Raw genomic sequence first — 27,576 nt, forward strand, 5'->3', positions numbered from 1 at the left:
CTAGTATTTTTATGCATAACATTAACTAGCTCAATGATAATCAATTTTATACAAATACAGACTTGTGAGTTTTTAAATTTATGAACAATTTGATCATTTTTCAGAATACTACACGCAGGAAAACTTATAACCAAATATTTTATGAAACTGTTATAATTATTATTGTACTAAATCACATATGTTTTATTTACTGTGGGCGACATGAAAATATATTTAGAATGTATTGAAAATATTTAATCATGGATGGAAAAAATGAATATTTACAACGGACACATAACAGTACTCAGATGAAGGCAGATTCTGATATTAGCATGGAAGTAGATACTATCGGTACTGTGGCCACGTGGCCTCATTGACTAGGATTCCAGTCGATTCTAGTAGGCCATCGCGAGCGTTGGGAGGCCCGATCGGATCATATCTGACCGTTGGATCCGATCGATCTTTCAAGCCGGATCTTGATCAATCCGATCTATTAGTCGGTCCGAAAAAATGATCGATCGTGTGGCCCGTTAACACAAAAGGCACACTAATCCAATTATAGGCTGCCACGTCGTAAGTCCAAAGAAGACCCAAGGCCCACTGGGCTGATCGAGGACTTTGTCCCCTTTTTTGGCCCACTTGTTTCTATACTGAATAGTGAGTATATATACATTTTAAAGGCTTTTGCGGTCAGACATAGGCCTGGATTTGTAATTTTTGTGCTCTTTCTATTAACTTAACGGCGGTTACTTCTTTTAGGTGATATTTTCTGCTCTATATACGCCGTTTGAAGTTTAGTACTGGGGATTGTCTAGGGTTCTTCCACTCGCACCTTGCCTGCAGCTCTGCGAAATCTCTCTTCGGTTTCCCATCAACCGTCTCGTCCATTGGTCCAGGTAACGGTCCCGCGAACTACGTACTCTGTGATTTTCTGTCTGCTAGGAAGATCTTTCGTGAACGGGCTTTCATTTTCATCCTTGGGTCTTAAGCCGATTTCAAGATCCATTGTTTGATGAGCACTTTTCGAGAGGATCGATTCTCGTCCGCTTCGAGCGGTTCCCAGCTTGTCATTCGCTTTTGAACCGTGTATTGTCTCATCCATGCTTGCATTTTCTGTGCGGTTTACGCTGTCTGATGGATAGCTACGGAGATAGGTTTGCGTGTTATATCCAAAAAGCTGACCTCTTGCGCGAATACTGGGTTGTAGTTTCCCGGTCGTGTCGCTTAGCCTGTCCTCAAGTTTTTAGAAACATCTCAGGTTTTTAGAAACTCAAATTTGTCTTTATTTTTCGCTCTCTGGTTTGGCATGGTATTGTTTAAGATCTCCTTTGATGAAAATAGTGAACCCATATTTTTTTTCTCAATGGACGGTGTGTTCTTGATCATGTGATGACTTTTGAGTGACTGTGGATCAATTGCTGAAAGATAATTATTTCGTGTCCCGGAATATCCAATATCTTGGCGTTTACTTTGTTCACGCAATCATTGTTCTATCATCGGTGTAGTATAAAATTACACTTTTTTTTAACACAGAAGGCTGAAGTTTTACCCTTGCGAACTGGAGTTAAAAATCTACACTTTTGGCGTCTCGGGTTGATCGCCAGATTCAATTTCCGTTTTTTCTCCGGAAATGAGCATTACGAACTTCCGTAGAGTAGAGGAAAAGTACGGGTTACTACCAAATTTAATTTTGAGTTTTTATTCTGAAATTTTCGATTATTATAAGATTGTCATGCTCTTATTTGCCTGAGATAAAGAATTCCGCCTGGCCTCTAATATTTGGAACACACTTCAGATCAAAGACAAAAGTACGTGCTTTCTATTCAGAATCGTCTTACTTTTGATACTTTTCTTATCTAGGTCTTCCTTGATTTCTAGATAATTATGTATCCGATTAAGAGCAGCAACGCCTATGGCCAGCAAAGCTATTCTGCCCAACAACCATATTCTCACCCGGTATGATGTTATTTATTGAATTTTATTCATTTCAGTTGTTGACATTCTTAGAGTTCTGTGCCAATCGTATGAGTTTTGTATCTTGTCTACAGGCCGGAGGTGGTTATCCAGGTTCGCAGATTAGTGCTCCTGATGGCAGCTCGCAGCATGCTGCTGTCTCTCGGCAGAGCAGCATGTTGAACTCTTCTCAGGAAACTGATGTTGGGGCCTACAGAGTTCACTCTCAGGCATCGCAATACAGTGGACCATATGCTTCTGTTTATGGATCATCCGCATTAAGTGGCGCTCAACAGGTTCATTGATATACTTATTATATAATTCTCCCTAAAATCGTTTACTTGATTCATCACTTATTTTTAATGGTCACTTCGACTTTGTAACTTTATATTGAAATGCACTAGAGGTTTCTCGTGGTTTCTAACTTTATATTGTTTTATCCTTTATTCAATTTACATGTATTTCATGTATTGATATGAATGCATGATTCTTGCACGGAAAGCCATAAAGTTCTTGTTATCGCTTACTTTCTAGTTCTATCCCGGGAAAACTAGGATGTGAGCAATTTTTATGATCGCCTTACTGAATCTTCGTAATCCAGATCCTTCTGTCTACAGTTTTTATAAACACCTTTCGAATATTTCCTTGTTGCTGCTCTTATGATTTTCGTTACTGAAACCTTTTTTGGTTTTATAGTGATTTGGCTTGTAGCTGTCTTCTGTCCCTTTCTTTTTTCAGTATACCTGACATAATGTTGTAAGGATTCTTTATGCAACAGGGGGAATATCCAGGGTAAGTTAGATTTAGAAATGATGATTCAATAGTAGAGGAGAAAGGGAAAAAGGAATTGGGTAGAAAGGCCCTCAACTTTACGTTCGAATCAATAGGTCACATTCGCCCATCAGAAAACTCCAATGATAAATTGCTTCTCCCCTGATCTAGGATCTATGCACAGTTGCTAGCAGCACCACTGTCTGAATGACTACTATACCCTATACCTGTCCGTGGGGAAAACCTTTTATGGTGAAAATACCGTAATGTTACTCTCTCATCTCACTTCATCTACCATTGTGCATTCTTCAAAATAAGAATCTACCATGACGTTGTCTTTTTTTTTAATTTTTCCTTGTACTCACTGCAGATCTCAAACACCAAGAACTGTAAAGAGCTACGTTTATATTTTAAATTTATTGTGAAACGAAGTTTAAAATATTCGGTTCTTTTAATCCCTCCCACCCCAGAAAGTTTCTTCTGGATCTGATGTTTCCCTCTTAGATGTTAAAATAGACGGGTGTTCATCCCTTTTATATTTCAAAAAAAAGGACGGAACCTCTTTTTTGTATTTGTTGGTGCACGTCCTCATAATGATTTTACAATTATTGGGTTTCCCCACAAAGGGTTTGTCTACCAGATGTTTGCATTTCATACGCAGACAGTTTTGGTGCTGTGCAGTAAACTTTGTGGGGATAAATGAGTCTTGCATATTACGATTAGTCCTGGAAATATTTTCTTGCCTTCCTTGATTAATGAATCCGGTGTATGACTACAATCTCAACTCTTTGTCGTCTGCTAGCTAGCAGAGTAAAGTCTGTGTCTGAAATATCTACATCTTTAACCAGAATCTCCTTTTCTATCACGGCTGTCATTCCCTTTCTCTAATATTTTTTCCTGCAGATGCCTGTTAAAGCCACTGGTTCGACAAGCCTTCAAGGCCGGGCAACCTATTCCTCTTCATATCCAGATAGTTCGAAATTCGGATCAGGAGTCCCAAGCGGTGGTATTGGGATGAACGCTGAGGACTATGGTGCATCAGGTTACGGGCACAATGTAGACCATCAGTATTCAATGGAGAGAAGGCATTATGGCGATCGTCAGTCTGCTTTCATGGGAAGGGATGATCCTAGTTTCAACACCCTCCAGTCTCAGGTTTCCTTTTTCTTCATTTCAACTGTGTTGTCATTGTATGTCTGGTGTGAGAATGGACTTTAACTGCTTCTCTGACGGCTCACATCTATTGTTATTTTTTCTATCATTGCAGAAATCCGAAACACGTGAACAATATGAACAGGTAATCTATCTATGTCAATACGCTTACTAGCAATCTCCAGGGTGTCTTTTCTATCAAATTTGTGCACTGTCGTTTCAACTGATATTTGTTGATCATTCATCAAAGGCATCGTTGTATCGGCAACAGCAAATGATGAAAGTTCCATCGCTGCAGCCAGCATCTGACACAAGGTATGGATTTATCGCTCGTATATTAATTAATCTAATGAATGAAAATTAGTATGCCCACCTTCTTTCTCTGTTTTGCCTGTTGTTTCCATGCCTGCATAAAGTGATGCTAGACTGCGAAAATGACGAGCTTTTGCAGGCTCTTTTTTTCCTATGGATAAGTTGACTGTTGTTCATTATTTCCTAGCAGGGTAGATTGATTTTTGATAGCAGTAGTTGTACTTTACCCATTTTAGCTGTTGTTATGAACTGAGGTCTCCCTGTGATTATGTGGTGACCATTACCTGCTCTCCATCACTGAGAAGAAAATGCGTTTCTGGCAGACAAGCGGATTATCTGGCTGCAAGAGCGGCCGCAGTCCACCATGGACATGCAGACATTAACTCATCATACGGTGGAAGAATGGATGTCGATCCTCGCAGCATGCCAGTCGCCGGCACTGCACCGTATGGCGGTCAACGTTCAGGCACCAGTTTAGGTGGCCCTTCACGGGGCAATGTTGAGCACGTCTACCCCCCTGGGCCCACCAGTGCTGGTTACAGAGTAGGATTGCCCCCAGGCCGCGAGTACGATGTTGGAGGGAAAGGACTTCATGGTGCTGCACTTGAGCCAAGCTACCAAGGAAGAATCTTGCCACAAGGAGGATTTTCAAGCGTCTCAGTGCCCTTCCGGGATGAGCGGAAGGATGATCAAGGCCCTTATCAGCGGGAACTTGATCTGAGGGAGGAGCGTCGAAGGGAGCTCGCCTTGCGCGAGAGAGAGAAGGAGCGAGAAAGGGAGCTGGAGCGCGATCGAGAAAGAGAACGAGAAAGAGATAGAGAAAGACAGCGAGAACGTGAACGGGCCAGGGAACGGGAGCGAGAACGCCAGCGGCAACGAGATCTTGAACGGGAAAGAGAACGCCTCCAGAAGCAACGGGAGAAGGAGAGGGAACAAGATCGCAAACGCGGATCCGAGAGTACTAGGCAGGAACGATCTCCATCAAGAACAAGCAAGGATCGACAGGCATCGTCAGCTCCCCGAGCTGATCGAACCTCACGAGCCTCTCCACGTCGTGATACATTGCATAGGTGGACCTTCAAATTTTCTTTGTGAAGTGCTGAAGTTACTTATCCCTTGCAGCTTCCATAGGGGGTGCAGCATTGTTAACTAACGTATTCTCTCTTATGCTGAAGGCGCCATTCACCTGTTAAGGATAAAAGAAGAGAATATATCTGCAAGGTAAAACCTATGGGGTTTCGAATGGTCATTGTTTGATGTTGCTAGGCTTGCGGGTGGAGGCTGTTGTATTTCTAAGTTTTTTTTATCATTGCTCAACGGTCTCTCTCATTTCATCCTTCTACACTGTCTGAACGTCTGGGATGGAGCTTGTCTTTTGTAGAGGAGACACACAGAACTGTTATTTTCTTTCCTCCAGCCATTTGAGCTCATAACTCTCTGTTGTGGACATCACGTCCTCCTTTAGTCTACTTCATACATCTGTGGGAGTTTTTTTTCCATTTTTTAATCTCAGGGCCTCACTTGTAGGTTTCGGCCTTGTGTGTGTCTGATCCAGTGAGGGATTACATGTCTTTAAGTAAGAGATATCCCAGATTATCAATTTCTCCAGAGTTCTCGAAGGTACTTTTTTTACTTTGCATTATTGGTTATTTCATTGTGCTTAAGACTCCCTTTCGGATCTGTTGAAATCTTCTTACAGGTTGTCTTCAGCTGGCCCAAGGAAAAGCTTAATGTTTCTCTGTATACTCATGTGAGGTAATTTGTCACTTGTATGAGCGTCTGTCTCTTTATTCATTACTTCACAAGTTAATACTGTTAGCCGTTTGATTATATTTTTTATTCTATTTTCATCCTGCTATTTTATGCAGTCGACTGGTTTATTATCACAAAGGTCATCGAGGATTGCTAGAAAAATATTTTGGTCATTTAGTAGTTTTCATAATATTGGGGAACTGATGACTTATAAACATTTCCAATCTGCAATGTCGTTAAACCTTTCATTTTCTCCGACTTGCCCGTGTTATTAATTATCCAGTCTTCGGTTACGTTTTAGTATCTGTTTGGTGGATGCATTGATTGTACGTTATTAAAGATGACTCATTAACTTTCTCGTCTAATCTCTTGGTCCTTGGAACCTGAATTTAGTTTCGATGAGATGGAAATGTACTTCTCTTTGGCGAAGAAAATAGTTCCTTTTTTGGATTGGTGAGATTCAGCCTTCTCTGTTTACATCTACATCTCACTTCATCTGACTCAGAAAGACTTCCTATTCAAAACATCTTCACCCTATACCTCCTCTGGCTTCTTGGCGTGGAGTCCTATTTTTGATAATCTGTTTTCTTGATACTGCTCCTCTTTTGCCATATAAGTATTCAACTCGTTGAATGACGCTTGCACTGTGTTTATTGTTCGTGAACATCTCTGAAGCTCCCCCTAAAAGGTCTCCTTTTCTGTTTCCTCTCAAAGAAAACTCATGTTATCTCTGCAGTCATAATAACCACGTTCTGCTCAGAAAGTTCTTGGTATGTTTTCCAGAAGTAAAGATGTTTATTTTTTTGTGCATGTTCTTTGAATTATGATAGTAGCTTTTAGCGCGGTTTGTATTTTGTATAAGGTATCCGGGTCATAAATTACTTAAAACAGAGGATATCACTGCCACTTCGAACTTTTAAAATCTTGAAATCGTAGCGAAACATGTGTGAGCTTTTTCTCGCATCCTTGTTTCCGTTAGATATGTTTAGATGGGGAATGATATAAGGTATTTGGGTAAAGGCGGAGAAGAATAATTCTGCGTTTATCATAGCTTAACTTCTATGGATTTTGTTATTAACAGTTCTTCGCTATGTGAAGACTTGTCCTAAAAACACATTCAGTGATGTGAAAAAATACTCCATGGAAATTCTAGACAGGATCATATAATTTTCTTTTTTTCTGTCGATTAACATATGACATCTTGTCTTCAGTTTCTAATGCCATTAATTTTGTGTCAAGCAGCTTTCAGCATGAATTTACAGTTGCTAGTGAGCGAACTGATGTGAAACAAAAATTGGGATCCCAGAACTCACAGGGCAATGTCACGGTTTGGAATGCCAAGGTAAACTAGGGAATTGCATCTTCTGAACACTCTTATGGTCACGAGAATGTCGTTAGATGATTTTCCCATGAGTCTCATTATGATCCCATTATCCAACCTAATGTGAATGATCTGGTCTACTGTAAATTCAATATAGCTTGCTAATCGTTTTCAATAACTCTCTTCAGGTGCGATATGTTCCAGAGAGCGTTCTGTATATTTATTTATATGTTTTGACACTTATCAAAACGATTTTCTTGCGGTTTATCCGCTAAAGACCTCTCCTGGTGTCAAAGATGAATGAAGCTTATTTTTCATCATCTTTTGGTTTTAAATGCTTGGAGTGCTACATCGTCTGCCTCCAGTCCGTAACTGGTTTGACTTCCGAGGACATTGTCATTTATCTATTTCATAAAACTTGGGACTTGACGCATTGTGATAAATTCACCTTCGCTTATGTTAAGATCCTGGGAAAAACAGTTAGCACTGATGAAAGCATAAATCGTGAAAAAAACTCTCATATTCGTTATTGGGAAATATCTTCATTGTTATCACATTGAATTTGATTTCTGATTCAACATCGTGAATTTGTAGAGATTACCCGCCTTAACTGAATGCTGTGAGGAATAATTTTTCTTCCAGTTGAGAGGACCTTTTATTCCCGTCTCCAATGGTTTATCAAAGTAAGAAATGTATTGCAGTATCGATTTATAATATTGAGCGGTTTGTAATTGGCTGCACGGTATACATTTCACTTGATCTTTGTTTAAAAATAGTGTTAGATTCTAGCTTAAAGCTCCGGTAAGGACGCAACTTCTCATTTTCAAGCAGGATGTTGTTCTTCAACACTCCCCCACAACACCTGTTGCTGGTCTGTTTATGACCTAAGCATACTCTGATACCTTGTTAGTTCAAGCCCTCACTAATTGTGCTAAAAGCTATAGCTGATAGCGAGGGCGGTACTTTTCATCTTTAAGCATGAATTGTTCTTCTACTGATAGCAATTCTGAATTTTCCAATATCAACTTGGGTTTTTGGGCCATTATGGTACTTGTGTCTGATATTTCCATGTGACATTACTCTACGAGAGAGATCTCGTAAACATTCATCGCTTTTCCTTGTTCTGATTCTTATTCCATTTTTCGAACTTGTCTTGATAAAAAAATCAGGTGATCTTAATGAGTGGAATCAGTAGTGAAGCTTTGGAGGAGCTCTGTTCTGATCATAACTCAGATAATAGGGTTTCTCACTTTAACAACCTCCTGAGATTTGCCATTCTTAGAAAAGACCATTCCTTCACCGCTATTGGAGGTCCGTGGAATGCAGCTTTAGATGGCGGTGATCCTTCGACTGATGAAACTTCTCTTGTTCGTACGGCTAAAAGGTAAACACTCGTAATTCACTAATTTCAGTCCCTATCTCAATCTTTCAATTTTAGACTTTCTGTCTCAAAATTTCAGTAGCTCCAAATATTTAAGTTTCTTCATTTTTCTTCTCCAGATATATGAAAGATTTGGCCCAGATTGATCTGGAGAGCTGTCAACATTGGAATAGGTTTATTGAGGTATACCAATCCATGTCCCTTTTTGTACTGTCGTTATCTTTTCTCGATTTGCAAACATTCGTTGATTTGCCATCATTGAGGTTATTGTACCAGTTAATAACTATTTCGATTTGAAATGGATTCTCTGGCAGATACACTACGAAAGAGTCGACAAGGACGGGCTACCCAGTCACAAAGAAGTTACCGTCCTCTATTTACCTGATTTATCGCACTGTTTGCCTTCCAGAGACCAGTGGAAAAGTCAGTGGCTTGCTCAGAAAACGCTCGGGGTCGAAAAGAACAAGGTACCCTCGTATTGCTTGTCCTTCATTCCACTAACTTCTGGGGCGTCAAAACTCATTTTTTTTCTCGGTTTCAGAAATCCGATGCAAGGGATCGCTCACTAGGTATGTCGTTTTTTATTAACCGTTCCCAAAGGATTAACCGTGTTGATTGTCTTATACTCTCGAGAACCCCGTAGGTGATACATCCGAGGCAGCGATTGATTCCCAGAAAGACACCGTAATAAAAATGGAAGAAGACACCCCAATAATACATCCATCAGCAGATTCAGCGGTTGAAACGCCTGTTAACAATCAAACTGAAGTGGAGACTTCGCCTGTTAACAAGGAAATGAACAAGGAATTGGAGACTGCTGCAGTAGATCAAAAAAGTCTTCCTCAAGAAACTGGTGATGACAATGACGGTGAAAAATTAGAACTCTTGGAAGAGGAAGTGACCAAGTCTTCCCCCAAACCCACAAATGTCAGAACGTTTGTGAGGAAGAGGGTAACCAGAAAGGTTCCTGCAGCCAAGACGCAAGCAGAAAAAGCTGCCGAGTTATCGGAGCACGATGGCGATGAATCCAACAAAGCAGATATCAAGGATGGGCAAGAGGGCGCTATTACTCCCATAAAGGAAATGACAGCAACAAAGACAACGGTGAAGAAAAGGATTATCAGGAAAGTGATCAAGAAAAAGAAAGTCTCCAAAGCAAGCATCAAGGACGACGGGAAGTTGGAGCCAGATGTGCCCCCGATGGTGGCTGAAGCCGATACGACAACGCAGGCAGATGTTGAAACAGCAGCTGCAGATCTTGCCTGCGACGGAGACGGCGAGGGCGAGGGCGATGGTTATGAAAAAATGAATCATGCCACCGACGAAAAGAAGATCCCGGAAGAAGACGATCAAGAAGAGGAGAAAAAAACTGCATCTTCTGAGCTGGGCGTTGGCGAGAGCCAGACTCAGGAGGTGAAGAAACAGGGTGAAAGTTCCCAGCAAGAGGAAAATGGGAAGGAGAAGAAGATTGCTGTCTCTAAACAAGAGTCTTCCGTTAAGGATTCTAACGGGAGAAGGCCAGAAGCAGCGCCTGAGCACCCGGGATTCTTCCTTAAAACCAAGCAGTCCAAGGATTCTAAGGTGAGAGTCTTGTGCAGTCGTCTTCTTGCTGGGAGTCTGGTTAAATAAACTTGGAACATTGTTGCAGATACGATCGATGTCACTCTCACTCGATGGTCTCTTGGATTATAACGAGAAAGACACTGCAGAATCCACTTTCGAGGTCCCCTTTTTACGAATTCATCTTTTATGAAATATTCGTACTCATTTAATTTCCTTGATACATGCCGGAACAAATCAACGAAATATGTTTTAAAATTGGCATTTCCTCCCTTTTTGTAGCTCTCCTTGTTTGCGGAGTCGCTCAATGAAATGCTTCAGTTCGAGATGGGACGTCGGCTCCTGTTCTTTCTTCAGGTAGTGTTGATACTTGGCAGGCTCATGTATAATCTATCATTCATGCCCCTTATGCTACTTACTTTCCTTGCTCAGAATCTTCGGAAAAACGCTGTGTCGAGAAGAAAGCAACAGAAGCGAGACAGAGATGAAAAGGGAAGCGAGAAAAAAGAGGCAAAAGTCTCGTCCGAGCATAAGCGCCTGAAATCGGTCGACGAAAGCGCAAACAATTCAAACAATGCTCCTCCGCCTACTGAAATTAACTCCAATGAGGAAGAGAAAGCCGCCGGGGAGGCTGAAAAACCTGTTTCCGCTATAGTCGAAGAGGAGGCCATGGAGGAAGACGATTTCAGAGAGCCGGAGGAAGCCTCAGAAAATAATCAGCAAGCAGAGGATGCCTCTCCGGAAGAGAAGGACGCTTCTCAAGTAATAAAGCATTTTATGATTTAATTCTAATTAAAATTAAAAAAAATCAAACAATAGAAAGATGCTGGAAGGAAGATCTATAAAGCAAATGTTCGTTCTCCTATGCAGGAAGAGAGGCCAAAAGAGGAGGTGGCGCAAACGTTGCCGAAGGTGGAAGAACAACCGGAAGAAAGGACGAAGGAGCCGACGGATGAGAAGGAGAATGTCGCTAAAGAAGCGAGACGTTTTCCTAAAGAGGATACTATCAACAAAGACCTTTTGCAGGTGCCCATGTCTTTACCCGTCTCTTCTTGAATTAAAAAAAAACTTCAATCTCTCACTGACTGCTGTTCAACGAACGTTCTATGCCAGGCGTTCAGATACTTTGATCGAAATCGAGTGGGTTATCTCAAGGTAAGATTTTCTTCCGGTGATAAACTTGAATGCTAACAGTGATGATAGATGTGATGTGTTGGATTATTCACCGCAGGCAGAGGATCTGAGGTTGATCATCCACAACCTGGGGCTGTTTCTCTCTCAAAAGGAGGTCAAGGTACTTTTATATTATATGTCCTCTTACTTTTTTCTCTTTGTAGTGGTAAAGTTGAACACTGAGACACTTTTTATGATGGCAGGAACTGGTGCAGAGTGCAATCTTGGAGACAAGCAGTAGCTCTTCTGTCCAGGCGAGGGACAACCGGATCATGTACCAAAAGCTGGTCAGGATCACTGACTTCTAAATATTTCTGCTAATCTTTTGGTCAACCATGAGAATGTAGCCCGCTGGACGTGCAATAACTTTCATCTTTTATCTTCTTTTTCCCGTTAAATTTATCTTTTAGCATCTTCGAACAGCTGCCTAATCCTTGCTCGTTAAGAATATTCAGTCTCGTATAGAAAAACCAAGTTGAAGAGACTCTGACTTTACTGGCAGGCATGAGAATCCGTTTGGCACCGAAAATTACAGACTTCAGTATCCTTTTAATGTCGGAACCACTACAATTCTGTCAGATTAGAAAACGGAGTGGGATAGACTGACTTTACACACAAAAAATAGTGTGTAGGAACTAAAAAAATACAGACCTTAGTAGCATTTCCTACCTTTTCAGGAGGTATAAGCCATCCCTTATCTCAATTTTCTCTTCTCCAACGAGTCCTTGAAGAAAGCTCTGCAACTGCTGCATCGACTTGTCGTAAGTCGGCTCGGCTATGCAAAACATCTGCCCATGAACATCGATTATCAAACTGTCATCATCATGAATCATCAACTGTACGCACCTTCAAAGTATTATGGATCCTATCCAACGCCATGCTTCCAACGTTGGTCAGCATCCCCATGATAAACTTCTGCACACAAGCCATGATAAATTTTCGTCATGAAAAAAAGATGGCAACATAGGGAATTGGCGTGTAAAAAGATGGCAACCTCGTAGACGGCCATCTCTCTCCGAAGCTGTTCCTCGGCAGAAGAGAGTGAAACATCATCTCCTTCCTCGTTGGCTGCTGATGATAGATCATAATCTCGTTCTAATTGGCTGCTGCCACCCCTGCTGAGGCCCCTCGTCTTCGTCTCCTCTACCACAGTATACACGCAGTCTTCCCCGGCCGATGATTCCACGACGACCCCCTAACCATAATTTAATCCCATGTGTTATTTTATTGATTCTTTCGTTCCATATTTAAGAATGGATCTGAATATATCAACAGAATTTTTAGACTTGCCTTGCTGACCCAGAAGCTTATTCTTCGACGGAAGATGTCCTCGGGTAATCCGACGGCTGCTGCGATATTCTTCGATTCCCAGCTACGAATAAAATAAGAGCAACATGGATATATTTGTATCTGTGCGCATAAAAACCAACCAAGGACCCACACCTGGATTGTTCTTGGAATTTCATTATGATTGTAGCATGGATTGGTGACACGGTGAACTGCAGCGCTCTATCTTCAAATTGCAACTCTAACTGAGATTGTAAGTAAACATAGTAAAGAAAGAGTCTGAGACTTATGGTGGTGGTGATGATGATGATGAGAATCAACAGATAACCTTAACGGTTCCAAGGTTTTTCCTCCAGAGCAGCTTCCTGGGGGCCTTAATTTCATGGTACCTCGTCGCGTACTCGGACAGCAGTTCATCCATGGCCGCCGGGAAGTTGACGGACTCCACCTGTTGACAAAGACAACATACATGCACTAACTTAGAACTGATACTCAACTTTCGATTGATTAAATAATTAATAACCACTGCGCAAACATTAAACCATTTGTATTACCTGGATTGGAGGCCAAAAGTTTGAAGAGATGATTGTCGCGTCAAAGACGTCCAGAGACAAATCACCTTGTCCTTGTCTTTTACCTGAAGCACAGGCATGCGGAGAAAATATTTTTCAAAACGGAAAAATAGCGAGTAACATAAACACTCCAAAATGTTTAACCTTTCAAAGGAGCCTTGGCCGCTGTGAGCTTGATGTTGCTATTAGTCCTCTTGGAGTCTATCAAATCATTCAGCATGATTTCGCACCTATGCATGCTGTTCTCTCCAAAATGTATCTAAAAGACGATAAAATTGGAAAAAAAAAAGATGATTTCATACTTTTCCTCTTGAGAAGGGCAGATGGAAATAAGACCTTGAGGAGCTCCAGGGTACGAATGTCCGAGTCAATGTCATAATCTGACTTGTTCAAAAGCTTCTCCGCAAGCATGACTCGGTGTTCGTTTACCAACTGTTCTTTGGAACCGACGACGCTGACCATCATTCCAAGAATGTCAGTCTTGCGCCGACTCACTTTCCCTCCACTCGCCGTCTCTGCTTCCACTGGATCGGGCTCCCAACTGACACAAGAATTATTAGTTTTTCCCAAAAAAATCCCAAGAATAATTACTTCATTTTTTTTTTGAAAGAAAAGAGGGAAGAACACTCCAACTGGGTGATCAACCCAAGCGTAATTGCTTCATACCCACCGCATTGCGTTGGCCCACGCCTGTCTATCATCGGCAATGGCAAGATCATCAGCATCATCATCATAATCCCCGGCCATTGGATTCTCAGCATCCTTGTTCAGCTCTTCCAGAAGACTCTCGCCGGGGTTCCCCGAGCCAACAGCGCCGCCGCTCCCCTCGGTAAGCATAGTCACTATGCATTTAACTGTATCCTTTCTCCTCCTCAAATACTCTCGTATCGGTTCCACAATCGCCTCGAGGAAAACACCGCTGGGATCTACGATTCGAAGAGCCTTGATCGTGGATACATACTGGTGCAGTATGTCGTTCGTCGAGGCGCCCGCCGTCAACAGGCGAAATCTCAAGGAAGAAACAAATGATTCCACAAGTTTTGAATGCTGCCCAGTGTAGTCTAGACACTGTTTCAGATCTTCTATGGCTGGAGAGCTAGTTGAAGAGAGAAAATAAGTAATTAAACAGTCAATAAGTAAGATAATTATTTTTTGCCTACCTGTCAGGAAAATCTACGATGATGTCGAACAACTTTGCTATGCGCAAGTCTTGCAGCGTCTCGTACGCAAAGTATTCGAGCCTCAGCTGCCATCTGACTAGCTCTTGCGAAGGCGTGTGTATTGCTAAGGGAGATGTAAGGCCAGAATTTGAGGGCTCATTGACATTTGAGTCTCCCAGAAAACCCAGGAGAGCATTCAAAAACCGAAGTGGAACGGCCTGAACACAAAATATTAGTTCATCCACCGTTCTTGACATCCAGACACGAAAACTAAAGAGAGAAATTTGCCGATTTTTTTGAACTAATTCAATTATTTCACGGTTTCACACTACATGATCAGAAAATATTTAACTGGGTCACGAAAATCAAGTTTTGAATTGTAAGAAGGAAGAGACCAGATCTTAGAACTGCACGTCTGGTATCACAGAACTGGGCAAAAACAACAAAGAACTAACCTGAATCCATTCTTTAATGGAACCTAAAACAGGATTTCGGTATTCATCACCGGCCAAATCTTCAACATTAGCCTACGATGGCAAACACGAAGAATCACACAGAGGAAAGCCAATCAAATAATCATATAAGAACCCAAATTTCTGTAATTGGCCTACTTTCAAAAGGGAAAAGATGGCTGCCGCATATGCATCTTCGGTCACAGAGGCGAGCCCAAGAGTTTTAAGGCCGCGAACAAGTTTACCAGTGTTTTGTAGCCGTTCATTATTCTCGAGTCCAAGTGATTGGTCAAGCACGTCATATTCGTGGCCTCCTCCTCCAGAGATCATGTTACTTAATTCTTCCAATCTCTCTTTAAAAAATAATTGCAACGTCCCTGGAGAACAAGCAATGCATGAAGAATGTATTATTCATTCATAACAGGATAGCCACAACTGCTATAGAACGACTGAAGTTCTAAAATACAAGTGTTTGCTTCAAGAAATACATGTCAATTGCTCTACGAGCAGCAAAAGCATTCATTTTTTAGTCGCAGTGGACCATGGTTAGCAACATCTCATGACGTAAGGCAAATAACTAATGGGGAAATGCCATTTTGGGGCCAAGAAAAATTAAGATCATGTCCAGTTTCTAGACAAAAACTTGATCGATGTAGAGTCCGAAGTTCAGAAATTTTTTTTGTAATGACCGAAATGATACCCAGAACGTACTTTAAATCAAAAAAGATTTTCTGAAACATATCAGAATTATTAGGCACAGTCACTAATTCACTAATTAAACATTCTCATACTGAGAAATATGTTAGTTAACCTCAGATAATCTTGGCCACATACAGAGTAGGATCACATTGGCTAAAGCGAAGGGAAAAAACTAGAATCAACTCTGTACAGAGTTCTCTCAAAATCTTCTATGACAACAGATTCGCATCGTTCAGGAATAAAATCCAGTGATAAAGATGAAAAGAGTCATCTAAAAGAAATATGCCGTGTAAATATGGTGAAAAAAATCAACCGTAGAAGATTATTTAGGCCGAGGAATAAGATCACATACCAAGAAAAGGCCGAGGAAGTGTCGAAAGTAGAACAGAAGACACCATCAGGTGGTACTTGCATAGAAGAATGGGTGTACCAGTCCGCAATTCAGACTTGATATCATCTGAATGTAAAATATTTAAAAGAATTGATAAACAACGCCCATAATAATCTTTTGCCGCCCGCATCTCCTCCACGGATGTGACTAGCGTCTTCTCCAGCATTTTGGTTCGTGTCTCCACACAACATTCCTGCGACATGAACCATACGAACTCTCGTCTAAATTTTCAGCTAATTTAAAAAATTAAACACCACAAGAACATAAACAAACATACGTATACTCAAGCAAGAACAGAAAGATCTAATTTCAAGGGAAGAGTAAAAAAATGACACAAGTAATTGCATATAAAGTAGCACAAGGGAGATTACTCATGCATTTGGGATATCAAAAAGTGTTCTTAAAAAGAAATATATGTCCTTCGATTTTGTATGAACACAAAGCACAGTTTTTCGACATTACTATTAGGCTAATGAAAGATAAAACACACATGATCAAGAAAAATCCTCGTGGGATTCTAGAAACAAGACTAGAATACTATATAAAAATAATGATTTCCCATAAATTTGAGAATCCTCGCGTAAAGATACTAGAAGAGAATTGTAAAGCAGAAAGATCCTGTTAACAGATGGAGCTCTCATGGGAAGGTAATTAAAGAAAAAAAAAAGTAAGACTCACTGCGGAAGCGGCCTGTACATCAGAGGACGGATTGAAGTTATTCCAGAACTTTGACACCGCATTCTTCCGGAAGGACTCCTAAATCAAAAGAAACAAGCTTTCAGCAATATACCTTGATTTTTTTCCCTACGTGATAAAAATGAAGTTCAGAACGCTCTAAAATGGACAGAACCCACGTTCTAAATTTTCTTCTTCCCCCCTATGATTCAAGAAAACTGTACTCTTAGAGAGTTCACACATCAAAAACCGGAACTTTTATTTGATTGCAGCATAAACACACGGAAGAAATTCATAAAACAGAGAGAGAGAGAGAGAGAGAGAGAGAGAGAGAGAGAGAGAGAGAGAGAGAGAGAGAGAGAGAGAGAGAGAGAGAGAGAGAGAGAGAGAGAGAGAGAGAGAGAGAGAGAGAGAGAGAGAGAGAGAGAGAGAGAGAGAGAGAGAGAGAGAGAGAGAGAGAAAGAACCTCGAGAACTTGGAAGAAGTGGTCTCCGGCGAGGCGACTAAGACCATAACGGCTGAGATTACGCACAGAGGAGGCGTACCCATCAGAGTCTTGAGCGACAGAGAGATTCCCAGAGAGTATATACTCGGTTCCGGTTGCAAATGTTGACCAGCTCCGTCGAATCTCTTCGATATTGTTCTCTGTCAGGGCGTCCAGCGCCCCAACGCCTTCTTCCATTCTCCCCTCCAAACATCAAATACTGAAACTGAGTGGGAGGGAGGGAAGAGTTGAAGGGCGCCGGAGAGGAGGTGGATCCGATTACAACACCGGATCATACTTTGTGGGCCAAAAGATTCGGAAATTTCGGATTTGTTACTGGGTCTAGTATATTGTTCCCTCCAAATTTGGAGGAGACTGATAGTTTGATACGATATATATATATATATATATATATATATATATATATATATATCTAGATATATATATCTAGATATATATATATAGATATATATATCTATATATATATATCTATATATATATCTAGATATATATATATAGATATATATATAGATATATATATATATATATATATATATATAGAGAGAGAGAGAGAGAGAGAGAGAGAGAGAGAGAGAGAGAGAGGGAGAGAGAGAGAGTTCGGAAGACAGATGTATAAATATGTTTCTGACCAAAGGTCTATGCTACTGATGTTGTCCAATTACTTGCTCCAACTGCGTCAATTTCACTATCTTCTCTATCTTTTTTTGGTTTGCCATAACTCCAGGAGTGATTGGATGATTGATTCAGCAAGGACACCAAAGCCTTGACTAATATATTGGTTATGTTTTGAATTGTTTTAAATAAATTGTTATGGTACACATGAAGTCTGTGTGTTTGGTAAACTAAAAAATTCGGGAATATTTATGTTTTTGATGGTTTTTAAGTTCATCCGATGATATTTATAAACCTTTATTCACTGGAATATAAGTAGTTAAATATGAGTAAGGGTTGTCTCTGCATGGAATGATGGTCAGGAGTTTAGTATTGTTTAAGCGGTGATTAAGGATGTGAGAGGGTATACTTATAAGTTAAGAACCAGAGAGAAGAGGGAAATGGTGAGTTGATAATTTGATTGCTAATATATACTGATAATATGAAGATTATTATGAAATATGGGAGATAGAAGATTATGGATGTAGAGAGGATGAGAAAGAAAGAAATGATGAATGGATTGTAGGAATGAGGAGAGGACAAGAAGGATATAGATGTATGTAAAAGTATATGTAAATAAAAAATATAAAATAAGTATGTGGATTTGAAAAAAATTGGAATAATAAGGAATGGTAATATGCAAGTGCTTAGAACATGGTGAATATTTTTGTTTCCATTTTGATAAAAGAAATACATGGATCTAAACTCGATAGATGTTGATGAATAAGGGAATAAACCTTATGTCCTTATGTTTTAATGGAACCTCAACAACTTGTAGATGGATGTGAGCCTTTCCTCTTGTCATCTTCTTTCACTAGGCCTATAAATATAGGGACGAGTTGAAATAACAAATTTACGATATTTGGAATGTCCCCTTAGCTATCTGAGGGCATAGATAGTTATAGAGGAGAAATACTATGCTGCCATCAAAATTAAAGCTCAGTCCTTGCCTTATGGATCATTAGATATCATGAATTGAAGTTGGTGAAATCATGATTGTTGATTTTCTTTATTTTCTCTCTCAGCACCAGCGTTTCAGTAACATCTTTCTAGGGTCTTGCATCCTTAAAGAGACAAAAAAACCCACCCAATTTTTTGTGGTGATTTTCTTTGTCATTAGTAATTTTATTTTTGTGGCTTGACACATTTCCTTGCAATATCGTAAGAAAATAACATGTGTCAACTTAACATTTTATGCACGACACAGTGACTGTTTAGTGAATGACATGTGAACATGTTTTCTCCCATTGTCCAATGAAATATTGCCACTTATTGATGGATTTTTGGGCTTTCTTGATCATTTATGGAAATATTAACCATCAAATTATTTTTTCTCCTCGTGTCTCTGCTTATGTGTCTTATTGATCGTAATTTTAATCTTTGCCTTTGTCACCTAACGCCACAATTCTATGCACATAAAAAATAAATTTCATCTCATGATTGGTACATTATATCTTTGTTAGTTTTTGTCCCACACTGGTGCCTTTTTTCAACGACTAATTCAGCTAGTCACTGGAAAAAATCAATGGTAGGCCGCCATCCAAATATTTCAGATGGCTACACCTAGTGGAACATGATTTAATAGCAAAAAAATCCATTATAAACAAAATATGTGATTCTATTAATTTTGAAAAAAATATGAGTTCAAAAATTAATATCTATATCACTTAGACTTTAGAAAATTCTAAAAGTAATTCTAACTTCACGGATTAATTTCTTTAGAAATATAGTTTTGAAAAATCCCATGAAAGAAAAATCCAAAAAGCACAATATAATAGAAAAATAGATTTCATACCTTTAAGATTAATAACACAAGCATGCAATCATTTTGATTCATTTTAACTTGTAAAGTTCATTTAAAAGTAGGTTATTATTATTTCTAAGCTTCCTTCTTAAGGGAAGCCACAAAGCGATTAAGTATTGGAGAAGCAGTTATGCGAAACCTCAATTATTGTGCAATTTTAGTATTTTTGGAAGCTTCAAGAATTTTCCATCACATAAAATGAAACAGGCAAGGCCATAACATCATGCCCACATCATCTCATCCCACCTTACCAATGGATGCAGCATTGACTGCCATGTTGGGTTCTAGTGGTTTTGATCAACGACCCAAAAATATTTGCATAACAGAAAATCAAAAAAATCTTAACATAAAACGTTCATGTAATGTTTGAGTCATTAATTACTGTGAACGTAAAATGCTTCATCCCCATGACTCTCCTATGCCAACATAGGGTCTGGTTAGCTATCTTAACCTAATCAATCATACCATTTAGTACTAACACATTCAGAAATTATTGGAAAACTACTTCAATATTCCCATTGCCTTGGACATGGACTTGACTGCATTATCTTCCTTGATCCAAATACTCTCATATTGAAGTAGAAAATTCCATCTTGACCACAAAATTACCTTCATGGACTTGTAGCTGCATCCAATCTGAGATACTTCAGAATCCCTTATGAATTCCTATATGCATAGTCAAAATACTACCATCCATCCACTGTCTTTTGGTGTTAGGACCATGTACACAACTGTGACATAAATCAATAAGATTTACAATTAGGTATAATATCATCCATTGATTCATATGGATCAATTTAGTGAACTTTTTTCATACTGAGAACCCATTATTCATTTTATGTGGATCTACAATAACAGTTACAGGATGGATCATGCTCCTCATATTAGTGAGACTGATATTCTGATGCGGATATTTTGATGGGAAGTTCATGATCTTTCTTCAAGATAAGTGATCACAATATTATGATGTCATCATAATTACCTAATTGTTCCATATATTTTTGGACTTTATGATAAGCATCTAACATCCATTATATCAATAAATTTATACAATCAAACATTTAATGAGACATGGAATGTGCGTCTTGCTTGCATGGCATATAATTTTATCACAGTTTCAATGTTGGGCATACAAACCATTAGTATCAGAGGATGTGAATCACTTTGATGCGGCTCCAAGGATGCAGCCTTTTGGAGTCATCCATTACATTGCTGACTGAATGTACCTAAAAAGGGAATTCTATAAGCCCCATCTAAAGCTTCGTTAAGATCATCCTTTATCATTCCCTCCCCCCTCTTTTGAAGAACATTTATGTAAACTAGGTTTTAAGTTTTGTAAGAAGCAGAACCCAAGATGTATTTTTTCATCCTTTTGTCTTGCTTCCCCCTCTTAAATCCTCTCCTACATGTGAAAAATCTGCATGTGGAGAATCCAACTTGGCACTATGAAAAAGTGCTTAGAAGAGGCATGAGTAGAGAAGGGGAAAAACCATTTTAATTGCAATAGTTTGTGTTGAAGCGAACATGCATCATAGTTATGTTGGTTTGATCCAATGAGAGAGGAAGTTTGATATTTGAAGAGGAAGCATGGCCAATGTAATACAGAAGATGTTGGAAATGAGTAAAAGGACCTTGGTGGACCTCATTTCTATTCCCCCAAAGCATAAATGACATGAGGGGAAGTAGTTGACATCCCTGGTATCTAATGATTTCAAAATAAAACTCTTCTATTTTGACAATAAATATCGAGATAACTCTAGCCATGAGGACTGGGGGACATTATTGAGAAATAAGGAGGAACGGGCATCATTAAGTGATTTCCAACACAATTCCCAGTGCCATACAACTACTTCTAAAGAACCTGCGAAGGTGCTCACATATTATCTTTATGATGGGATTTTGAAGCACGACAGATGGCCAAAGATGAGTCAATCATTGACTTTTCCAGGAAGCATCCCCAAGTTAATAATTATCTGTGGATCCTTAGAGATACTATGAAAGATTAAGAGATGGTCACATCTCCTGATGCTTCTTTAAGGATCACCATGTAAGATAGAACATAAATAATAAGTTGAAGGAATCGCCATCATATCATCTCTTCCAAGGAGAAATTTGGTGACATGAATACTCATAAAATGAAGGAAGCTCCCGAATCTCTAAATGTCCATGAACAGGTGGAAGATCGCTAGTCAAGGAAGGAAAACCAAGATCTTCTTGCTTAATTAACAGCAGAGGAAGTTGAAAGCATCAACGAAGAAGCAAGAGGCAGTTCCATAGCTCAGAAATTTTAAATTATGATGTTTAACCCCGATTTGAAATATTAAAGATAGCATTGAAAGGCCTATAGATAATTCAATTCTAAAATGTTATAATTGTGGGGACTATGGTCATTATTATTTTGAATGCATAAATAAGAAGAATGATAACAAGATGAACCTAAGAGATGATGTGCAAAAGGACTAGTCACCTTATTGATGGCCATTATTTATCAGCTTAGAGAGACACTTCGTCAAGGTCATGTTGGAGTCTACTACACCCAAGGATCATGGTACTTGGACGCTAGAGGCACAAACCAGATGATGGTTGATATAACTTTTTATCAAGAGTCAATCGAAATTCAAGGCTATTACATTTTGGAGATTAATCTAGGGTGGAAAATGGGGATAATGGTACCCTCCTAATTTCTCACATAAATGGTGGGCCAATTCAACTTGGTAATTTGCTATTTATTCCCCATCTTACATATAAAATTTGGATCCTGGAAAAAATGGATGATGAGCAACGTTTAGGATGACACTCGTGACTGATCAATTGGTCATTTGAGAAAAAAAGAGGTTGTTGACTGATGTCTGGAAGATGATGATTACCTTCACATGTTTGGCTTAGAAGTGTCCCAAGGCTACACGTTAGTGGAATGTGGTGAAGATTGTTTCTTGGAAATTAATCATGATGTTTGCACATTTGGGAAGGGAAGAGACAATTGAAGGCTGTCACATTGAAACTTAAATAGGTATGTCAGACTAGTGTGACTTTTAAGTTGAAAATATCATCATTTCCCAACTCAACTGAATTTTGAGTTTTGAATTCATTCGAAATGGTTCATGAAGGTCTATGATGGAAGGTTAATCCATAAACAATTGATGTTAATAGTAATTTGTTTTTAATTTTTCATGATCACTCACATTTTTTGTGGATGAGATTGTTGAAGATGAAGTTAAATTCCTCAGTTCCTCCAAGAGGTTGAAGACACTTGTCTAAGTGAAGAAGAATGTTAAGCTGAAGTGTCTTAAAGGTATCTAGGAGGAGAGTTATGCACAATTGATTTTGAAATAATATCATGAAAAACATGTGATCAAGGTGTAATACATGGTGCCATATTCATGCAACAAAAATATCCATGGAAAGTTGAAACATGATGGTCATAGCCATGGTCAAAAGCTTGGTTTTTGGGAGAATTTTTGATGGCGCGGCCCCGGACACGCCACCAGAATCGTCACCGTCGCCCCCGACAGCATCCGCTCCGGCGCCGAGCTCGTCTTCGGAGACGTCACCCCCGACAGTGTCGGCCACTCGTGTTCAGCCCGCCCGGCAAGCCAAGGCGTCGGTACGTTCGCCCGGATTTAAGTACTCCGAGTAACGGACACCTCCTTTTCGTTTCGTGGTTTATCTCGTCATCGTGTTTCCGCGTTTTGTTTCGACCTACGTCTTTCGTGCTTTCCTACGCATCGTCACCCGTGTACGGAAGGGGATTCAACCTTATAAGCATCCCCTTCTTTTTCCCCTCCCTTCGTTTCCTAAGTGTCCTTGTTTTACAGTCATCACCATGTTCTTAGGTCCCAGGGCTATTTAGATTGAAGTGATGGTCATTTGGTCAATGGGCACTCACAACCCCTCTATATAAAGGGAAGTGAGGTGCCCTAAAACGGTACGCTTTTGAATATTTGAAAACTATCGTTCTTGTTGAAGAACTATCGTCCCAAGAGCTAGGGTTGCCGCCAGCAGGAGAAGAAGAAGAAGAGTCTGAACCAGGAAGTAGAGGAGGAAGCGGAAGATCTCACCAGAAGAGGAAGTGGACAGGAATCTCTCCAGCGGTGCCAGAGTCTTTCCCGCGGCGCCCCGGTGCTCTCTTGCGCCGCCGCGCGCTCGCGCGGCACTGCCCGCGCGATTTGTACGTGTGCCCGGACGCGCGGGAACCCGCGTCACGGCGCTCGGACGGTCGCCCGAGCTTGCTCGCGCTCTGGTCCTGTTCGCGATCCCCTGGCAGAACCCCACTACTGACGGATCATTTGCACCGCCTCTCTCTGCGTCGCTCCAACGCTCAAGTCAACCTCGCCGTCGCCTCAGCCCGCCGTTACGGTTTCTCTGACGGGAGACGACCTGCCAAGCGCTTGATCTCCTTTAGCCAGATTTGTGGAAACTCGCGCCCACGTGAAGCTGTCTCCCCTCCAGCCGCTCGCCGGACGAACCGCCCTGGGGTGTGCAGAGCCGCAGATTCCCCAGCCCCAGATATTCTCTCCGTTCGAACAGAGTGCGCAACTGCCGGCCTCCCGAACTGAAAATTAGCACGGAGTACTCGGCTATTCCATCCGACAGCGGGGCGAGCGACCAGGTTCCTCGCTTCTGGTGTAGGCACGAGAAACGCCTGGTCCCTCGGTCTTGTTTCTTTGCACTCCTGCCGCGGAATACGTCTTCACTATGATCGCTGCCGGCCTTCTTCTTGCACTAAGGCAACCTTGAGTGCACCCGCGCCCGAGCACCCCATCCTGCTCCTCCGCCACGCCGCTCGTCTCGCACGCCTCCACGGATCTCTCGCTGATACGGCCTCTCCCCCGATCGACCGAGATTCCGCGCGACGTCGCCGGGCGACCACCTGGTACCCCTTTCCCCGCTCGTCTTGTCTTTTTATTTCCTACAGTACGCTATCGCTTGCCTCCACCGCGCTCTGGTTATGTCAGATACTTGTCGGAGAAACGACGTAGTTGGACGTCGCCGATGAGATCACCTTCAAGCACTAATGACACAAGAAGAAGAAAGGCTCTTGGAACTCAGAAAACATGATCATAAAAAGAACTGATTACATCGTCTTAAATAGAGGAGCAAAAGCGGAAGTTAAAATAACTTCCTTTCCCACGTTCTGCTAACATGGGAGGACGTGGAGAAATTCCCGCATAACCGTGGAGTTATGCGTCCACGTTTCCACGTGCAAAGGTTACCTTGATAATCTCCTCCTGAGCTTTGCTGTGCTCATGTTGGACATCGACGAGGCCAATCATGGTGCGAAACTCATGGAACTTGCCTTTTCCAAGCGGCTTCGTCAAAATGTCGCTTAACTGTTCTTCACTTCTGATAAAATCCACGCTAATATGTCCCTTCTCTGCTGATTCCCGGACAAGATGATACTTTACTTCAATGTGTTTGCTGCGCCCATGGAGAACTGGATTCTTGATCAGTGTGATGGCAGATGTGTTGTCCACCCTCAGTGTTGGTACGCTTGGGGTTGAGCCCTGCATTTCTGCTAGCATCCGCGCGAGCCACAAGCCTTGACAGACAGCATTGGCAGCCGCAATGTACTCCGCCTCACAACTAGACTGAGCCACCACCTTTTGCTTCATCGATTGCCAAGTAATGGGGCTGTTGGCTAAGAAGAAAATGACTCCAGTTGTGCTCTTTCGAGCATCAACATCACCGGCGAAGTCACTATCACTGAACCCTGTCAGCTGGACCTCCTTCTTCTTTCTTTCGAACATGAGACCCCAGCTCTTGGTTCCAGCTACATAGCGGAGAATTTGCTTCACAGCTGCCATGTGATCCTTTCGTGGCTCCTCCAAAAACCGACTAACATAGCCAACTGCAAAAGCAAGATCTGGATGAGTATTGACCAGATACCTGAGACTCCCACGATGCTTCTGTACGTTGTAGCATCAACTAGTGGTTCCTCTCTTCTCTTGCTTAGCTTCAGACGTGTAGCCATTGGTACTTGACAAGGATTACAACCTGTCATGCCGCTCCTCTCCAAAATCTTGGCGGCGTAGGCTCTTTGGTTGATCGAGATGCCCCTCGTGTTCTGCTTCACTTCAATGCCGAGGTAGTAGCGAAGCAGGCCGAGATCGCTCATCCGAAATGCGTCAGCCATCTCCTTCTTGAACTTCTTGATGTCGTCGCAATTGGCGCCGGTGATGACTAGGTCGTCAACATATACTCCCACCACCAACTGCGCATTTGCTCTCCGCTTGGTGTAGATAGCATGCTCCAAGGGACTCCTCCTGAATCCGAACGACGTTAGCGTATTGTCCAACTTCGCGTTCCAGGCCCTTGGCGCTTGATGCAAGCCGTAGAGCGCCTTCTTCAGCTTGAGCACCTTGTGTTCGTTGCGGCAATAATGAAACCAGCAGGTTGCTCCACGTACCTCTTCTTGGAGATCGCCATTCAAGAATGCCGACTTCACGCCCATGTGATGCACCTCCCACCTCGTGCGCCGCGAGAGCGATGAGAAGGCGCATCGTGTCGAGCCGCCACAGTGCGAACACCTCGTCGTAGTCGATCCCCTGGCGCTGCGTAGCCTTCGCCACAAGACGTGCTTTGTACTTCACCACGGCTCCGCTTTCATCTCGCTTCACCTTGTACACCACTTTAACCCGATCGCCGACGATCGGGCGGAGATCGACAAGGGACCAGGTGCGGTTCTCCTCGATTGATGCCATCTCCTCCTCCATAGCCTTCTTCCTGCTTGGATTGCGTTCTGCTTCAGCAAAGGAAACATGTTCATCAGAACTTACAGCATGCAGCTCCTCTGCAGTTGATGCCCGTGATGCAAGCCCATGTGGAGAAGCCGGCCCGATGATGTCGTTGATGTTGCGGAAGCGGAGTGGTGCATCATCACCGTGATCAGCATCCAGGTTGTCAATACGAACATGGGGTGGAGTGGCGAACTCCACGTCCTCTCCTCCATCTTCGATCGGTGTTGCTCCCCCTCTAGAGTGCACAGACGATGGAGACATTTGCTCAAGTTGCGCCGCATCATCCTCCGCACGCGTCTGATTCCCGATGGTATACTCCACCATGAAACCGTTGCTGCCCTCCTCGCCTGATTCTGCACCGTTGCACCAGTTCCATTGAGCATTTTCATCGAAGACCACGTCTCGTGTCGCATGGACACGCTTTGTGGTGGGATCATAAACACGATAGGCTTTTGATCCACGCTCGTAGCCGATGAAGATCATCTTGCGGCCGCGGTCCTCGAGTTTCTTGAGATGTGGCGTTGTGTTCCGGACGTAGGCGATGCAACCGAACACCCTCAGATGGTGCACTACCGGCTTCTTCCTGTGCCACGCCTCAAATGGCGTCATACCATCCACACTCTTTGTTGGGCACCGGTTCAGGATGTATACAGTAGTTGCTACTGCCTCACCCCACAGCCAGTCCGGTAGCCCCTTCGCCTTGAGCATGCTCCTTGCAGTTGCTACCACCGTACCATTTCTGCGCTCGACGACCCCATTCTGCTGCGGGCTGTATGGCGCTGTGAGTTGACGATGAATACCTTCTCTCGTGCAGTACTCCGCAAACTCGTGTGAGGTGAATTCGCCGCCTCGATCGGTACGGAGCGCTCCCATCTTCAGTCCGGACTCGCCTTCCACCCGAGCCTTGATCTCCTTGATGGCCGCTGCAGCACGGTCCTTTGAAGACATCATGGCCACCCACATGTACCGGCTTCAATCATCCACAAGTAGAAGGAAATACTTGCTGCCGTTGGGTGTCGCCGGTGCAAGTGGACCACACAAGTCGCCGTGTACTAGCTCCAGAATGCGCTGCGCGCGGTACTCGCCCTGCTCAGGAAATGGCGACCGCTTTTGTTTGCCGGCGAGACATGCCTCACATAACTGGTCCACCCGACCAACTTCTGGCAACCCACGCACGAGCTCCTCCTGAGCCATCTTCCTCAGGGCAGCCATGTTGACATGGCCAAAGTGCGCGTGCCATCTCCAGGCTTCCTCGTCGAGCTTCGTCGCCAAGCACACTGGCCGAATCA

At 42.0% G+C, this 27,576-nt stretch overlaps 2 protein-coding genes across 8 annotated transcripts; one reads left to right on the forward strand and one right to left on the reverse strand.

The window, feature by feature from the left end:
* The first annotated feature begins 744 nt into the window (after nt 1-744).
* On the forward strand, nt 745-11,776 carry EMB1579 (ATP/GTP-binding protein family). 6 transcript variants are annotated; one of them, XM_078588476.1, is made up of 25 exons: nt 747-875; nt 1,513-1,644; nt 1,775-1,787; nt 1,858-1,935; nt 2,028-2,228; nt 3,607-3,858; nt 3,971-4,000; nt 4,106-4,170; nt 4,491-5,237; nt 5,343-5,388; nt 5,695-5,787; nt 5,867-5,922; nt 7,162-7,261; nt 8,410-8,624; nt 8,741-8,804; nt 8,936-9,088; nt 9,163-9,190; nt 9,265-10,202; nt 10,270-10,344; nt 10,464-10,538; nt 10,614-10,943; nt 11,052-11,207; nt 11,295-11,336; nt 11,413-11,475; nt 11,558-11,776. In XM_078588476.1, the coding sequence occupies exons 2-25, from the start codon at nt 1,610-1,612 to the stop codon at nt 11,660-11,662; spliced, it is 3,960 nt and encodes a 1,319-aa protein (XP_078444602.1). In that variant the 5' UTR covers nt 747-875; nt 1,513-1,609; the 3' UTR covers nt 11,663-11,776. The 6 variants fall into 6 exon arrangements, with proteins under 6 accessions (XP_078444605.1, XP_078444602.1, XP_078444607.1 ...); XM_078588480.1 differs by lacking the exon at nt 1,513-1,644 and having other exon boundaries at nt 764-875; XM_078588478.1 differs by lacking the exon at nt 1,513-1,644 and having other exon boundaries at nt 773-875; nt 1,737-1,787.
* Nucleotides 11,777-11,855: 79 nt separating this feature from the next.
* APC2 (anaphase-promoting complex/cyclosome 2) lies at nt 11,856-17,304 on the reverse strand. 2 transcript variants are annotated; one of them, XM_078588482.1, is made up of 16 exons: nt 17,057-17,304; nt 16,594-16,671; nt 15,877-16,108; nt 14,985-15,202; nt 14,829-14,900; nt 14,374-14,591; nt 13,884-14,309; nt 13,550-13,754; nt 13,358-13,472; nt 13,196-13,278; nt 12,970-13,089; nt 12,798-12,886; nt 12,645-12,726; nt 12,349-12,549; nt 12,201-12,269; nt 11,856-12,142 (listed from the first exon to the last, which is right to left on the reverse strand). In XM_078588482.1, the coding sequence occupies exons 1-16, from the start codon at nt 17,270-17,272 to the stop codon at nt 12,020-12,022; spliced, it is 2,547 nt and encodes an 848-aa protein (XP_078444608.1). In that variant the 5' UTR covers nt 17,273-17,304; the 3' UTR covers nt 11,856-12,019. The 2 variants fall into 2 exon arrangements, with proteins under 2 accessions (XP_078444608.1, XP_078444610.1); XM_078588484.1 differs by having other exon boundaries at nt 13,358-13,414; nt 13,516-13,754.
* Between the last annotated feature and the right edge of the window lie 10,272 nt (nt 17,305-27,576).

Source organism: Wolffia australiana, chromosome 16 (genome assembly GCF_029677425.1).
Source record: "Wolffia australiana isolate 7733 chromosome 16, ASM2967742v1".
Lineage (NCBI taxonomy): Eukaryota > Viridiplantae > Streptophyta > Magnoliopsida > Alismatales > Araceae > Wolffia > Wolffia australiana.

Excerpts from the sequence above, each read along its gene's own strand:
- APC2 (XM_078588482.1), bottom strand. The coding sequence starts at position 17,272 with ATGGAAGAAGGCGTTGGGGCGCTGGACGCCCTGACAGAGAACAATATC. Across the intron at positions 12,550-12,644 it reads TAAGCTTCTGGGTCAGCAAG|GGGGTCGTCGTGGAATCATC; the intron begins GCAAGTCTAAAA and ends AATTATGGTTAG. Across the intron at positions 12,270-12,348 it reads GAGAGATGGCCGTCTACGAG|AAGTTTATCATGGGGATGCT; the intron begins GTTGCCATCTTT and ends GCTTGTGTGCAG.
- EMB1579 (XM_078588476.1), top strand. The coding sequence starts at position 1,610 with ATGAGCATTACGAACTTCCGTAGAGTAGAGGAAAA. Across the intron at positions 9,191-9,264 it reads TGCAAGGGATCGCTCACTAG|GTGATACATCCGAGGCAGCG; the intron begins GTATGTCGTTTT and ends AGAACCCCGTAG. Across the intron at positions 10,345-10,463 it reads CTGCAGAATCCACTTTCGAG|CTCTCCTTGTTTGCGGAGTC; the intron begins GTCCCCTTTTTA and ends CCCTTTTTGTAG.